Source organism: Plecotus auritus (assembly GCF_963455305.1).
Source record: "Plecotus auritus genome assembly, chromosome: 4".
Taxonomy (NCBI): domain Eukaryota; kingdom Metazoa; phylum Chordata; class Mammalia; order Chiroptera; family Vespertilionidae; genus Plecotus; species Plecotus auritus.
The window spans coordinates 181,014,973-181,031,834 of NC_137775.1; the positions used below are offsets into that span (position 1 = coordinate 181,014,973).

Here is a 16,862-nt window from a genome sequence, read left to right on the forward strand (position 1 = left end):
CAGACTGCACATCTCTCCTCAGGAGAGGTGAGTGTGAGCCAGCAGGTCTGCCTGGCCCCTGCCTCACTGGACCCCAGACGGCAACCTCCCTATTGGCAGCATAGGAACTAGATGCCACCACACCCCAACAATGGCAGCTACAAGTACCATTACTCTGCATTCTCCTTCTCCCTCCGAAAGGCTGCAAGGTGGGACGACACGCTGGGAAGCAGCCTGCAGCCAGCCCCGTGTCCTACATGGAGATGGCCTGGTTACTCCCCAGCGGCTGGCTATGCTATTTGTGTCTGTGGGTCAGATGACCACAAAGAAAAAAACTCAGCAAGACTCTCCTTGCATTTCTACTTTCCTGATGGGTTTGGAGCCAAGAAAAGCTCTAGTGACTGAATCGTTACATTTTCACAATGAGAAGCAAACGATCCCGATTCGCCAGTCCTTGGAAAAAGTTACAAACTAGTGGGAAAAGCATCAATGCTTGGAATTCCAACCAAGGCACACTAAAAAATAATAATAATAACAAAAATTTTAAAAGCTCTTTTATTGTACATTAGTGAACAGTGTCAACCTACATTTCCTGTCTCTGACTTAATAAAACATTTTTCAAGAAGCTGTAAAGCTCAAGTCACATGCCTTCGACTAGATAAAATATTCCAGGATTCCTGACTCTCGAGCTTTCCTGCTAATGCCAGACGAGGTTCATGCCTCTTTCCTGCTGAAGCGTAGCTCTCCTGTCATTAGGTCTCTAAACTAATTTATTGCTTTAAAAGTAAGAATAGGAATGTGGTTAGCAATTTACCGATGAGCACAGATTGAAAGATAAACTAAGAGAGGATGTAAAATCCAGAACAGCAAGTAGAATAGCATACCAGAGAGGTATGCAGGGCCACGAACATGCCTATAGCTATCTACCCTGGATCCTGCTATTAAAATCATAAAATTTCACCAACACAGTTCTAGGGAAATACCATTAAGGGTGAGAAGATGTCCATGTTTAAGGTGGTAATTCAATTGAAGTGCAAACTGGTAAGAGAATTTAGCATGATTTTAAACAACCCAATTCCTAAAAAATAATTAAAAGATTTTCTACTCAAAAATGATTTTTTCCCCCTATCAAATGAATCTGAAACCAGGCCTTGTTTCAGAGTTCATTCACTAACAAGGCAGTTGTCATTAAAATGACAAATCCCAGTTTTATTCACCCCAGAAAAAGTGCTCCATTTGGGGGGTTGGGGGGTGTTTCTAAATCTCCACTGAACTATTGAAGTATATAAAGTGTTTATTTTAACACAATAAAAAACAGCAGCAACCCTTATGAAAAGACCTGTAGGCAAAACACTACGGCCGACTCGCTTTTTTAGGCAAGCAGTATTTAGATTTATTATTAGCGAGGTTCAAAGGTTAAAACTAAGAAAATGCGGGACTCTTGGAAGGAGGAGCTAGCTCAGCCAGGGGTCATGTGACAGCTGCTATTGGAAAATGTTAAAAAGGCAAAGGGGGAGAACGGGTATCTGCCTACTCTTCTTCCTTTACTGCAGCATTTGATTTTCACCAAAAATTTAAAAAGAAAGGCTAAGATGTGTATAACTCTCAGAAGAGGCCCCAAATAAATAAATCAGCCCCAGGCTGACGGAGCACAGCTGACACCCATCACGGCTTCCTTGCAAAGACAGAGAAGGCTGCGTTTAAAAATGAAACGGCATCTCTGTAGTGAATTTCAATGAAGACAGCCTAATCACAAACCAGTGAGATCTTTTTCTGCTACTACACTTACAAATTAAAACACTCTTTATTATAATGTGTGCCATTTTATTTCATGATTCCTTTAAATGTTTATTTATATGGAAAGAATACATTTTTCTTAAACTATCTCGTGTTGCCTTTTTTACAAAAGTATTTTCAGAACTCACAACCTCCCAGAAGGCAAGGCAAACAGATAATTAAATGTTGCAAAGTATAGATCAGTTAATTATTAAAAGCAAGCTATATATCTTTAAAATCTTTTAAAGGGTGTTATTAGAAAAGTTGCATTAAGTTCTTTATAAAGTATACATTTTCTATGTCTCCATAATTATTGTGTTAGACTCCTTAAAATGTATTCTTCCTTATGTATACAATTTTTACATTTAATTCAGAATGATGAAAAATTTCATGATTAATGCTAATATTTTATTGACATGAGATACAAAAGTAATAGCCCATGGCTGGATTTAAAGTTGGATTTATGACATCATTTTGATTGTGCACATTAGCTGCAATTACCTGCACCACTTATTCTGAGCCACTAGATGGTGTAACAAATGAATTAAAACAGTAACATTTCATTCCATCATCACGACATCTAAATATAACTCTGAGAAAGACTAAACAAATTTCTAGGCATATAACAATGCTAGTGATTTCTATACTAATTCTACTTTTTAAAAAATCTATCAATATATATGATCAGCTCTACTTTGATCTAGAAACAAGCCCCTTTGAGCAATTTTTCACTCTCTTCTACTAAGGGCCTTGAGTTCTGAATTTACAGTAATGCCAAGAATTTAAATTGCTGTCATCATTCATATATTAAGTGAACTTATGATATTAAGTTATGGTCTATGCTTGCCAAGTTTTGATAAAAACTGGAAGGCCAAACCAAATAAAAATTTAGTCTCCAGAGATTCCAATCTGAACTTGCCCAAAGCCAACTGGAAGAGTCAGTCTTCACAAACATACCCTTAAAGCAACCAGGCAACCAGCTGCCGGAACACCCATCAATGGCCCAGAATTAGCCCAAATTCCTTCGAGGGAGAGCTAAGTGTCCTTTATTCGCACCCTCACCCTCACCCTCACCGAGACATCTCTGGTTGATTCCACTAGGTCCACAGCTGGGTAAATCCACTAGGTCCACAGCTGGTAAACCTGGACAGCCACTCAGCCAATGGTGGTGATGTGTGTGACAGCCCCTATGCTGGCCCACCACTAACGTGGGCTCTACGACCGGGCTTCACAGATAAAATTGCCATCTCCACAAAGCAGTTCTGGGAGTACTGGAATTACCGCCCCCCCGCCGGGAATCCTAGAAGTGCAGCACACATATATGACTACCTTTTTAATTTCATATTAACAGGAAATGGTTTCGAAGGCAATGGGAGGACTGAGACCTGCCCATGGGGGTGCTGCCTGCTTCACAGCCCCTCCTAGAGTCTGGCGGGTACTCCGAGGCTTACAGCAACAAAGACAGCCTGGTCAGAGAGGAGACTGTAAGAACAGACCCACCTGGGCTTCGCGAGTTTCACATTTTGTCATATAATAATAAAAGTGTAATATGCTAATTAGATGGGACATCCTTCCGGAGGAAGCCGGCGCTGCGAGGGGAGCCCGGGTCCCGGGTGCCAGAGGGAAGCCGGTGCCAGCACCCGGGAAAGCAAGGCCTACTCTTGCACGAATTTCGTGCATCGGGCCTCTAGTAGGAATATAATGAGTATCTGCCGTTTTCTCCTCTAGTATGAGATTCCAAGTGAAAGCTCATCAACCTTCTAATTTTATACACAACTGCAGCTAATTGGTGAAAGAAGCTGTGAGCTAAGTAAATTTGAGGAATGATGCCAAGGAAGTTTGCGGGAACCCCTTTCATGTCCCGTGTGGTTCAGGGTTCAGGTTCAGGGTTCGGGTTCTGGAGAAGGCCGCACACAAATGACAGAGACTAGGAAAGTATTAATTTGGGAAAATGGGGGGCCAGGCGGGAGCCCACCTCTAGTGGGAGGACTACCACCTGCTCTGGCCTTGCTATCCCTTTTATTGAGACTGTGGGATACGCCCATAACCTTTAGGCAGGAAACTCCAATAACAGAGATTTACATAGGAGAAACAGAGGTGGAGGCTGCTTCAGCTAACAATGTTTCAACTAAACAGTGAGCGATTAGCTCTGACCTTTCAGAGCAATGAAGGTTGTTGACCAGCCTTCCGGGTTTCCTGTCCACATCTTTCTATTAGTGAGACAATGATCGGTTTCTGGTTCCCGGCAGAAGTTTGTCAAGAGCTGAAACTAGCCTGGCCGGTGTGGTTCAGTGGTTGAGTGGCGACCTATGAACCAGGAGGTCACAGTTCGTTCAATACCCAGGTTTCGGGGGCTCGATCCCCAGTGTGGGGCATGCAGGAGGCAGCCAATCAATGATTCTCTCTCATCATTGATGTTTCTATTTCTCTCTCCCTCTCTGAAATCAATAAAAAAACATATTTTAAAAATAACTGAAACTACTTAGCGTGGTTCCTATATTAAGTAATTAACTCAAAAACCAGTTGTCTTAACTCAGGCAATCAAGTGCTTAATAATAGGCTTACGGCGAGAGTTGTGATATGGCCATCTAGAGCTTCCCAGAACTGAAAGTGTCTTTCAAAAATATATATTAAAAAATCCCACACTCATGAGCAGAGGACTGAGAAATAAAAGATAACTCTTAGCTTTGGGCACCTCAACCAGCAATTATCACAGTTGGTTATATGTATTTACTTACCAAATATTTCCCCCAATAATCTACAAGTGGTTATATCGTATCTCTTCTGCATTTGCATTCCTGGTGCTTAGAACGGGACCTGGCCCATTATAGGTACTTTATGATGGTTTCAAATTAAACACAAGGATGAAAAGAAGGGGGAAAGAGAGGGAGGGCGGAGGAAAAAAGAGAGAGATGGAAGAAGGAAGGAAGAGACAAGCACAAGATGAAAACAGCAGAAAGCCCTGATCTGGAAGTCAAGATGCTTGTGAAGTACAGGCTCTGGCACTCTCTTGACCCAAGTCCCTTACCTGTAAAACCATGAACACATAGATGATCCCTAAGGTCCCTCGCTCAATCGTTCTATGACTCTCTGCTATGATTTTATGCACCAGCCAACAAATGTTAAAATTCTCTTCTGTATCTAGCAATCATAGCATCTTTCTGAAAAGTCCAAAATATTTCTCTAATCAAGAAACCACATTACATTCCTAGACTTACGATTTCTACATTTTCATACTTACAGTTTCCAAGTGTCACCTGTTTCTAAAATAGCCGCATAAAGGAGACTGAAGGGGGAGTTTTTTTAACACCCACCTAACAGTAGGGAAAGTTAAAACGTGAAGATTGAGTTGGCTCACTCACATCATCAGAGCGTAATCACAAAAAGAAACTTTTAGATCGAAGGACAGAAAGATTTTGAATAATCCAATATCTTAAAGAGGCACAGACATGACTTTTCATACATAAAGATGAGTTCATGCAACAGACTTTGCTATTATGTTTACAAATCCAATTATGTTAAACTTAAAAAAAAAATTACCTAGCCCTAGCTGGTTTGGCTCAGTGGATAGAATATCGGCCTGCGGACTGAAAGGTTCCAGGTCGATTCCGGTCCAGGGCACATGCCTGGGTTGCGGGCTCAATCCCCAGTAGGGGATGTGCAGGAGGCAGCCGATCAATGATTCTCTCTCATCACTGATGTTTCTATCTCTCTCTCCCTCTCCCTTCCTCTCTGAAATCAATAAAGAACTATTCAAGACAAAACAAAACTAGGCACTTAAAAAAAATTACCTAAACCTGTCTGAATAGAAAAGCATTGCTCTTAAATTGTCGGAACACCCCACGTATTTACATAAAGATGAAAAGCTTATTCTATAAACACCGTGTTTCCAGTAGTGAATGGCAGGCAAAATCAGAATAAGCACACAGAAGAATAAAAAGGAAGAGGAAAGAAAAACATAATAAATAACCTAATACCTTACAATGTTAACTTGCACATAAGTATATTGTTTCTGGAGAAGGCAGTGTGGATGGGAGCCAAAGGCTCAAGTGATAGGTAAACACACTGCTAAGTTGAATCCTGTTATCGGATTGTGTTTAAATTTTGATTATATTTCACTTGACAAAATAATTAATTATTGTGAACTCCCGATTGTTAACAAGGACCTAGGAGAATTCCGATGGGCATTTTCCCCAGGGTTGCGATCCAAATGCGTAACCATCTAGTTGTGTATTCACCCTTTGCAGCTGTCGTTTTCGGGTGTCTTCTTACCTTGCTCAGAATGTAGATCACATCCCCACGTTTAAACGACAACTCATCAGAAAGAGCACCTGTGCAGTCCCACAAACCCTGGTAAAAATTAGCGTAATCGGTGCTTTTATCTCCTAGGAAGAAGAGAGGGAAAACGTGAGTTAGAGCTCTCATGCAGTGGGCCCTCGTTTAAAAATGAACCGAGAGAAAGGCAGGAGCCACCCAAACCACCTAAATATTCTAAAAAATTCACTCCTGACTCAAAGAAAATGTCTATTGCCTCCGTGTCAGAATCCTACTTCTACTATCATCTAATTAAGGACCCTTTTCCAAAAGACCTGATTTTGAATGTCTTTTTTTTTCTTTCTCTTTCTCTCCTTTTGTTGTTGATCTAAAACCTGTAATTGCACCGTTTTCTCATCAAACCAGCACCTAAAAGTTACTTCCCACTCATTTTACAGACGCACCTCAGCCCCCTGGCAACATGCTTTGAAGATGAGACGCACACCGCAAGGTGAGCAGCAGCCAAGAGGCGTGAGAAGCACGCTGTGTGCGAAGTAACCGCCTTTACAGAATCGGGCACTTCATACAAACGATGATAACAAAGGAGCTAAGGTACAAATCTAACCCAAACCAGGGAACACTCCTCTAAAAACTCTGAAACCGAAAGCTAGTTCCAGAAAAAAAGGATAAAGTGGAAATAATACAAAGGGTAATTCCAGCTCTTATCTTTGGGGACTTTTGGACCCAAAGCCTCTCAGAGTTATTTTACAAATATTTTAGCAACTTAGAAATTGTCAGTGCTGGAGCTGCATTGCTCAAGATGCCTGTCAGCCCCAGTTTAGGACATTAGGCTCTGAATAAACATGCAACATACACTGGAGTTATCAGCTCATCCTTCTAACAGCATAAGCACAATGGATGTGATGTGCTCAAGCTGCCATACAGACCATTAACTGATTGATTATTTAGCGCTCTCCGCTCTGTAATACCACAATAAACCGGGTAATAAATGCTTTGTCACTTACACACTGGCTCTCCTGAAACACAGCACAGAGTTAAGTACACTGGATGCTTTTGTTACACAGAGAACTGTTTCCTGTTTTTAATTTCATGATAATTGAGTTTTGATGAGTTAACGCAAAAAGAATGCAAGCAGAGAGAATGCAAGTAATATCACTAAGATGTCCGTGTATTCACTAACCAGGCAGAACATACATGGGCTGACAACTTCCATCACTGAGTGTCATCTTTGAATTCTGAGGGAATAACTGTGGAGACACATGCTGGATCGGGGTTGTCATCCTAGTTTTGTTAGATGGCTCTCAAATAGCGGGCTCGTTGGCAATTCCAACACAACCCGTCACATTAGCATGTCATTAGGGCGTTCGTCTTATGACACATGGTTTGTGATATGTACAAAGTGCCATGTTCATCTGAAATTTTTAAAATTCTCTTTAATAGTGGAAATATTTTTTAAAGCCAAGGAGAAAATCTGAACAATAGGGGGTCTGAATATTAGGAAGTAAGATGCTACTTTTCAATTATACTTTTAAATAAACAAGGACTAGAATACACAACCTAGTAAAATCCTATTAGTTTTTTTTTTCTCTCGTTTTCTAAGAATTAAAACAAAGAGAGGGAGGGGAGGAGGGAAATGGGAGGGGGAGGCGGTGAGGGAGAGAGGGAGGGCGGCAGAGAGAGACCAACCTTGTTGACCTCTCCGCTCTAGCATTTGAGCACCCATCACGGATACCAGCAGGGATGTGCACAAGCCGGGGAATCCAACCAAGAACTAATAATGCTGCGGCCGCCTTCATTACATTTCCCCCCTAAAGCGTATCTGAAGTAAACCCCATAAATGGACACTAGAGGGCACTCTGGCTGGACAGATCACTCCAAACGTTGTCAATTTTTTTTTTTTTAGAAAAAAATTACTTAATAATAAAGTGACTGATTTCCTTTAAAAACCACTTATTTAGACAAATAGAGATTTAGAAGCCGAAACATCCTAGTCAGATTAAATCAACTGCTAAATGGGTCAAATGTTGCGCCCCATGCAGTCCGTCAGTGTCAGTTTAAAAGTCCAGGAATTAGAGCAGCGAGAGGATGACATCATTTCACATGCATGGCCCTCCCCCACCGTCACTGGCCAGGAGGTAAAAGGATCTAAATAGTTGAGGCTCCTGTGTGTTCCCCATGCTGCTCAGCCTTAGGCTTGATCCAAAAAAGGTTGAAGAAACGAAACTTGGGCTAAAAACTAGAGTAGAAGTGGTGGCTTGGCTAGGGCATCCCAGCAGCTTCCCAGCTGTCTAGCCCGATGCCTGCTCTTCCCGTTTTCAGATTCTCTCACAACAGTTTCTCATTCAATAGATTTTCAAGAGGTGGGGGGAAGGAAGGAAGAAAAAGAAAAGTATATGATCATTTCTAATGCATAATAATCCTTATCACTTTGGGGGTCTCTCTTCCCCTCGATGCGCTTGGTGAAACTCCCATTATCACTAATGGGAGTTCCAGGAGCACAGGCGGGGCACGGAGACCCCCACCGCGTGCAAGATGCATCTCTCCCTAGATGTGCATCAAGAGCATTTCATTAACTCTCACTGCCGTGGAGGCAGCGGAGCTGGCGGCGTGGCGGTGCCGGGGAAAGATGCCTTTTCCTCTGCGCTTTCTGTAACCTTGATGATGATGTTACCCAAAGACCAGCCTCATTTCTGGGTCCCATATGTGAGCTCTGTTGAGGAATAATAAGCTGTTTGTGTCACGTGCTGCATGGGCCGACACTTTACCATTCTCTCTATTTCTGCTGGACGAGCTAAAAAGCCGCATCGCCGCTGGGGAGAAACCAGGCAGCGGATGCTGTGTCGCCTTAGTCTCCTTGGGAAGGGAATGCTCAGGTCCTTGGGATCAATCCTTGACATAAAATTAGGGATCGTCTTGTTCCTTGCTACTCTGGGTTACTTTTTAAAATTTTAATTGTGGCTAAACAGACACCAAGAAATTGTGCCTAGACGTGGCCTCAGAAGCACCGTGGGCTCACAGAAGTAACCCGGCTCACCTACACGCCGAAAACGCATCCAGGGGAGTATGTGTTTTAAAACACAACAGAACATGGGGTGAAGCATCATGTCGTAGACCACAGCTAGGCATACACTCTGAATACAATCTGTTTAGCTGTCTTTATCGCACGGATTGGTTTTTCTAGTCTATCCACATCATGATCTGTTTTCAAAATTACAAAAAAAAAATCATCTCATTATTTATGCTTCCTGTCCTGAGAGGCATGAATGGTTAAAAAAAGAAGGAAAAAAAATCTAAATTAGCCAGCCTGTAACAGATTTAAACAATATACTTGCTCCTGCTTTTTCAAAAAATACAAAAACAGGTCATTGGGCATTAAGAGCAAAATTATTATGAAACTATAAACTAAACGTTGGAGATATTTTTGCAAAAAATGAAAAGGTTTTAAAGAGGATGACAATGGAGGAAATATACAATAATGAAATAATGGAGAATCTCTCCTTGAGTAGTGTCGTAAGTTAAAAACAACTTTAGAACGGTAAGCATGGTGTTCAAAAAGTGGAATCTTTAGGATATATGTAATAACATAAGATATAGAAGCATGAACATGAAAGAACTCGTAAGGAATCCGTGATTAATTTTGTTTCGCTTACGTATTTTACATTAGTCTGATTTTTTTTTTTTTTTTTTAGGAAAATCAGTCAATGTGAAAACTATAGAACATTCTTGAGTAAGGTTAGAAGTTCACATCATGCGATGCGCAGCAAGATAGTAATACCCTTGTCAGCTCGCTGCCCTGCGCGGCAAACAAACGTCTAGGGTTACCTCCTCGACAGCCTCGGAGAGCAAAGGTCGCCGCGATGCGAAAGCATGGAAACTGTTGCTTGAAAAGAATTTCATGTCACCAGAGATAAGAATTATTGCGGTGCTAATTTATGGCTATTGCACGAGGAACTGGACCTACTGAATGCATTCCTGGGAGGAAAGCCTGATTTTTTTTCCCTTCCCTCCGAGGCAAAAATTTGGGAGATAGTTACTATCAAAGGGTTTTGAAAAATACAGGTGCTTTAAGCCAAAATACGTATATTTGTGGAAAGAACGGCTGTGTGTGTCTCCCCCCTACGCCGGCACTGCAATCTTTAAGAAGAAGGACGTGCTTTCGGCGGAGGCTGTGTGACATGTAATAAAACCTCTATCCGTAAATGACCAGAGAGCCGGTCCTCAAGGCTCCCCGCCCGTGTGCACGGCTGCCAGGCCTGGGGGCCTGGTGCTAGCAGCTCCTGACCGGCCCCACTTCCTCCCTGACAAAGGCAAACCCCCGCCTCCCCAGCAACCTGCTCCTGCCTTCCTGCCGGGCCGGAAACCGGGCCGCGTTTCCTTTCCACATGTCGCCGTCGGAAGGACTCTGGAAGGCGACTTCCTGAACACACACTCCCTGTCCACCCTGCCTCTGACAGCTCGAGAGAGTGATGTATGGGCGGATCGGAGGGGGGAAGATGACCCCGGCTACGGCTCTCACCGGACACGGGACGACAGGGCAGGCCTTGCCCCGCCGACATGTGGCCATGAAGAGGCTGAAGTCCTGATAAGACGCTGTCCTTCTCTTCGGTCGCGTCAAATAATTGCTGGCTTATCAAAACGCACCTCGTGCTTGCGCCACAGATAGGGTTTATCTCCCGCTGTTTGGAAATAACAAACAGCGAGAGCAGCTGCCCGTGTCATGTGATTCTCTGCGCAGCACGTGTGGTTCTTTCTCCAGCCTCGGTCATGATCAGTGCTCGGGGCGGCGTGGCAAGGGGACATGGGTAAGGGGACCCTCCTTCCCAGACCCCTTGGCCACCCGAGTCCTTTTTCGGTTTTTTAGCTGCTGTCACTGGACCCTGGCATTTCTTGCGCAGTTGGTTCGCTTTCCGTGTTAATCATATGCAATGGAGATATGCATGGCCAACATTTAAACAGGCTGCAGATCAATTAGCGGTCTTAAGTTTATCTGATTTTTATCAAAGAAGACAGAGCTGCGGGTCGATTGTCAGAGCCTGTGTCAAGTTGACCTTTTCAGAGACGTCTACATTGCCAGTCCCCTGGGCAACTTGGTGTCCCCTGTTAGTCTCTGAATGGCAGAAGTCTGTTCTGCTCAGGCACAAAGTATACACAGATGTCTATATTACATTCTTATAGGTTTGACAGCAACTGCATGTTGTATCTATAAGCTGTCCTTTAGCAGTGACACTTCCTCAATGATGATAAGCTAATTTATGCAACTAAATCTCCTTTGTGCAGAAATGAAAGCTAATTGAGTCATTACCAAGTAATTCAGGAAGGAATACCTTGTATAAATTGGCTTACTTTATAAATCCTTCTCAAGTGGTTTTCACGCATCCTAAATGGGGCTGAGCAGCTTCTCAGCCACAAGGTATCCAGACAGAAGGAGCCCGCTTTGGGGAGCCGTGTAAACAATCGCCTTCAGAGCGGCGAGAAAGTGAACACAACCAAGACAAGCGTCCTCGGGAAGCTCCGAGGCCGGTACCTGTGCTGTGGTGGCCACTGTCCTGACTCGACTTCCTCTGCTCCTCCACTTTCCCGGGAGCAGCGTCCTCTTCCTCATCTGTAAACAAACAACATAAATGGCTCACTGAAGGGTTTCCTCGGGATAACAGTACAGGACTCACCCCATCTGAAGAGCAAAATTAAAAGTTTATAACACAAAAAGATTCCTTTTCGAAGAAGGAAACCACTCCACATTCACATTCCCTTTTCAATAATCTAAAGCTGAATAAATAAACCTCTAGCTACTTCCAAATAGTAGCAACCTTACCAGTTGGCTTAATAGAATATGAGATATGTACCAGTGCTTCGTTGTTTTAAATAGTTATAGAAACTCATCTGAGATGACCTCAGATCCTGAAAAGCCCTGACATCCAGTAAAATGATACCCAGCACTACAAAAACCACATTAAACTGTGGCAGGAGAACCACAGATAAAATCACGGTCTCTAGAACATCAACGTAGAAGAGAGAAATGTGTGATATAAAAGTCATTTATTGAGTATCAGAGACTTCATAGGGTTTCTCACTTGATCTTCAGAGAAGAGCACTAGAAGGATCCTTACCCTACAAGCCCCCCCCCCCCCATTATACCGAGAACCTACTATGTGTCATACACTACAGCACATGTAAAGATTTCATAGATAAATACTTCTATCCTCATTTTTCAGGTGACTAAGTTGAGACTGGAAAAGATAAAGCAATTTCTAACTTTTGTTATTCAGATTTAGGATTGTGATCATAAAGTCCATGTTCCTTATCCGGCACATACGAAGCACCTTACCTATTTCCACACTCTCCCACCACACTCCCTCTCCAGGTACAGGAAGAAATGTGGTAAGATGAAACGAGAACAGTTTTTAACAGAGTCAATAGACTATTTAATGCTTTACATCAAAGAAACAGTTATTACATTACCACTTTCCTCACCTGAGGATTTATATACAATTTGGAAATATTTAAGGCAGTGCATATGAATGAAATATGAATGCAAAAAAAAAGTGGATTCAAAAAGAATCATAATTTCACAGAAAAAAATCCAAAACTTTAAAGAAAAATATGCAAAATATAGAAATACAACTATTATGACTATTAAATAATTCAACCAATAACTCTTCATTGAGTGTTAACTACATGCAAGAGATAGATTCTGCCAGGTAGGCAAGGATGTAGGGAGCATCTGCCTTGAGGAAGCTGGCAACCGAGAGGGTCAGAAGACAGAATCTGAAGGGAAATGGGATGGGGCGTAAAACCTGACATGAGAGGCCCAGGCATGAAGGAGGGCAGAGAAGAAAGCACCCACCAGTGGGATACCATGAAGGCTCTGAGAGAAGGAGAGGGTCTGAATGAGAGACGGGAAGGAGGAAATTTCCGGACAGAGAAGCCTAAACAAAAGACAAGACGCCATCATATTCATTTTGGCCACAGAACGCGGCACTCAGAGGGAGAGGGTCGGATGGGAGACAATGCGGGGAGTTCGGGCCAATCGTTGAAGGGCCATGAACATTCTGCCGTGGACTTCAGACTTGTACTTGGTGGGCGATATGAGCCCCAGGAGATTTATGAGCAAAGAAAGGACAGGACTGAAGGTATGCTTGAGGAATGGTCATCTGGTCCCACTGTGTTAGATTCTGGAGGAGGGGGGTGGGGAGGGACGCTTGGAGTCTGGCTAAGGGGAAGGAAGTGCTGAACTGAAGGGGCAGAGGAAATGGCGAGGAGATGGTCTTGAGGGGTAAAGGAACTAGGATTGATAAACTTTGAGCCTGACTGAAGGTGGAGGGCTAAGGGGGGAAAGAGAGCAACGGAGGATGGCTGAGGTTTTGAGCTGAGTGAACTGAGAAATGGAACATCATTACTAAAAAGAGAACAGCCAAGCTAAGCTCTTTTGCTGAGGAAACACAAGGAGTTGTGTTTCTGACATGAGAGATTGAATATGCCGGTGGGCGACCCACAGGAAATGTCCAGGGGCAACTGGAGAGGTGGGTAGAGGGGTCAGGACGGCACCTGTGAATTTAGAAGACTCATGCAAATTTTAAAGTGGTGATTAATAAAAATCAACATTTAAGTCAAGCTTGGGAATCAATGTGCTTATAAGACAACTACAACTGTTTCGAATTTTTGTAACTCAGTTCAAACAAAATAATAAAAGCTCCAACATCAGGAACAGCTGGACATATTTGGTACCTTATACATAGTAAGTTGAACCTAACATTGGCAATTTAATGTTGTTCAGTCAAGTAGTAATTAATACATAAAAGACCTAATAAAACATCTGATACTAAATCCCTGCCTCTTTTCTCTCCAATAACAGTTCTCACTTTGTGCCAAACCTCAAGGACTAGTTACCACACTAGCCCGTAGGGTGTTAGGAAGGTTTTCATCAAATTTTAAGGATATTAGGGACATTTACAGTCAGTCTAACCTACTCATTGTACAGGTAGTGAATATTTTGGAAGGTGAGAGAAAACCTTCCTTACTTTTCACACTTGCTCTTCCCCCAGCATTCCCTCTCTTCCAGTTTGGTCGCAAACGCAATAAGTAAGAAGTAAATTCAAAAACAGTTCAGGGCACTTGTCCTCAATCAAAAGCCGTAACCCCCTCAATATAGGAAGCAGCATTCTTGGCTCCTAAGGAGAGGCTATGGGATTTAGACTCACCACCCAAAGTCAGTGTTGAGATATCACAGAAAGTAATTATAATAAATAAATAAAAACTTGGCTCTTGGCAAAGTTAACAAGTTAGAATTTATTACTATGAATGTATTCTTATCTTAGTAAAATTTCAGTGCCTATCATATGCACAGTGTATTTTTAAATTACCAGAATGATATTAAAAATATTTACTTAAATATCAATATTTACTGTAAGTATGTAAATTGAAATCCGTGTGAGATGCTTAATAAGCAGTATTTTAGAGGATCGGAAGCTCATTAAAAACACTTTATTTCCAACCTACGACTGATATTTTTAGATCAAAGCCTTCTGCATTTCATACAGTAATTTTTTTCTTAACAATGTTTAAACAACTCGTTTTGTCTTGATCTAACAATAAAACAGCTTCCATATAAATGACAACAATATCAAATCTGGTATGTGTGTGTGGCAGGGAGGCGGGGGTTAATTTCAGGGATAAAAAAACTCAGATTGAATCTTGAATAGAATATGGTACAAGGGAGATGTTCAATAAATACTGAGTGAACAGATGGATTCAAAAATCAAGAAAATAATTTCTACTATATGTATTTATTAACAAACAAACCTCTCCACACCCCTCAAAAATACATATAAGGACAAGTGACTAAAATTCTAGATAACAGTCACCTTCACAATATATTAGAAATAGGAACACATGCTTTATTTAAATTTATTATTAAACATATTTTATTTTGTTGTTGAAGCAAGATGTCATTATACAATACTAATTAATACCTCAAATAGTCAACGTTTGTGAGTTAATATATTCCATTCAACACTTTAATAACAGTAAACAAAAACAGCTCAGCTATGCAGTAAAATCCATCAAACCACACAGATGGTTATAAGGTTTTCATTATGTGGTTTCCATAGCAATCATATTGCAAATCTGGAAGCTTCTTGCAAATAAGCAGCTTGTATTTACATGCCTCTCAGCTGCAGCACAAACTCTTCAACATGTGAAGTTATTATTCCAATCACACATTGTTAGAGGGATCAGCAGGAGATTTTATCAGAGAAGATAAAAATAATAAAGTGAAACTGCAGAATATAATTCAAATATAGTTCTGCGTTTACTAAACTCATCAATGAGGATCAGAAATGTTCTGTAGTCACTGAAAGGTTTTTAACGTTAAACCCTGTCGAAAATATGGCACCTCCAGGAGCAGGCAGACCCAACAGAATCCAAAGCTTGAACCCCACTCTCACTCCTCTTTTTAATACACACTGAACCTTATTTCTGAGCGAAGTAAAGAGAGGAAGAATAGCAGAGAAATGAGTTTTCCCAAATCTTTTTAGGATGATGACCATTTGAGGAAATGCTTACTACCGTGGGAAAAGTCAAGACCATTTTTTCTCCTGCCAGATTAATCAATTTAATTTACAAATCGATCCCGTTCCATAACAGATGGATTATTACCCTAATAAGGATCACAAATCTGTCTAGCTATGCAGGTTTTACAAAATGGCTCTTTCTGGTTTACTAATATTCTTTTTGTAAGGATAAATAATAACAACACAAAGCGAATGACCCATGTCACTGATATAAAAAGGCAAAGGACAATTTGTTGGGGAAAGCTAGGGTGTGTGATGTTCACATCAGGGCTGGGGATGGATTTTTAAAAAAAACTTTTATTGCATTTATTGGGCTGACATTGGCCGGTGTACACGTCTATAACACATCACCTGTATATTGTATTGTTCACCACCCCAAGTCAAGTCTCCTTCCATCACCATTTATGCCCTCCACACCCTCACATCCCTCTCCCAACCCCCTTTCTCTCCGCTAATCACCATCCTGTAGTCTGTGTCTATGAGGTGTTTTGTTGTTGTTTTGTTTTTATTAATCCCTTCACCTTTTCCACCCAGTCTCCCAACTCCCCTCCCCTCTGACAGCTGTCAGGCTGTTCTCTGTATCTATGAGTCTGTCTCTATTTCATCATATCTTCCAGGGAGAAGAGGACGGCAATGTAAGAAAACCTTTGACTCACATAATGATCACCTTTCACACTAAATACCTTTAGAAAAGAGCTCTACAGAATTACAATGTATTTTAAAAGACATGAAACACAGAATCAAAAGTTATGCTCTGAAATAAAGTTTGGGTTTAGATCTCAACCTGCCCAGCTTCATTTGATTATGTGACCATATATTTGTCTCAAGAAGTTAATATTTATGACTTGTAGGGTAATAACAGGCGCCTTTACCATCATTTTAAGGATGCAAAAATGAAATTTACGGAGCTTGTGTAACCTGTCCAGGTTCTCCATGTCTAGTTAGAACAACAGCTGGGACTTGAACTGGGTCCCAAGCCTCGAAAGCCCCAGCTCTTAATCATAGTGCCACTTTGAAGATTTCCATTAACATCTTCAGTTTATAGATGGGTTGGTTTCTGAAGTTTCATTCAAATACTGGCTGTCTATGAACTTGGGAAACATTTTCACATAAGCACTGTACCGGAAGTATATCTTGGGTTAAGCGATCCTTTTAGAGATGAGTTAGAAACAGAAGTCCAAGTTGGGATGCCCGAACCTGCACCTCCTCCTTTCTATCCTCCTGGCCCTCCCTCCGCACCTCTAATGCCCCACAGGCTCCAAC

The 16,862-nt window shown here is 41.7% G+C and overlaps 1 protein-coding gene across 3 annotated transcripts in view; it reads right to left on the reverse strand.

Moving 5' to 3' along the window:
• The window catches only part of SKAP2 (src kinase associated phosphoprotein 2), a 298,781-nt gene that overhangs the window by 23,249 nt on the left and 258,670 nt on the right, over positions 1-16,862 (reverse strand). For all 3 annotated transcript variants that reach the window (XM_080663558.1, XM_080663557.1, XM_080663559.1), the window contains 2 exons: positions 11,555-11,632; positions 6,028-6,140 (listed from right to left, as the gene is read on the reverse strand). In XM_080663558.1, the coding sequence (XP_080519684.1) occupies positions 6,028-6,140; positions 11,555-11,632 (191 nt within the window). The remainder of the gene's footprint in view (positions 1-6,027; positions 6,141-11,554; positions 11,633-16,862) is intronic.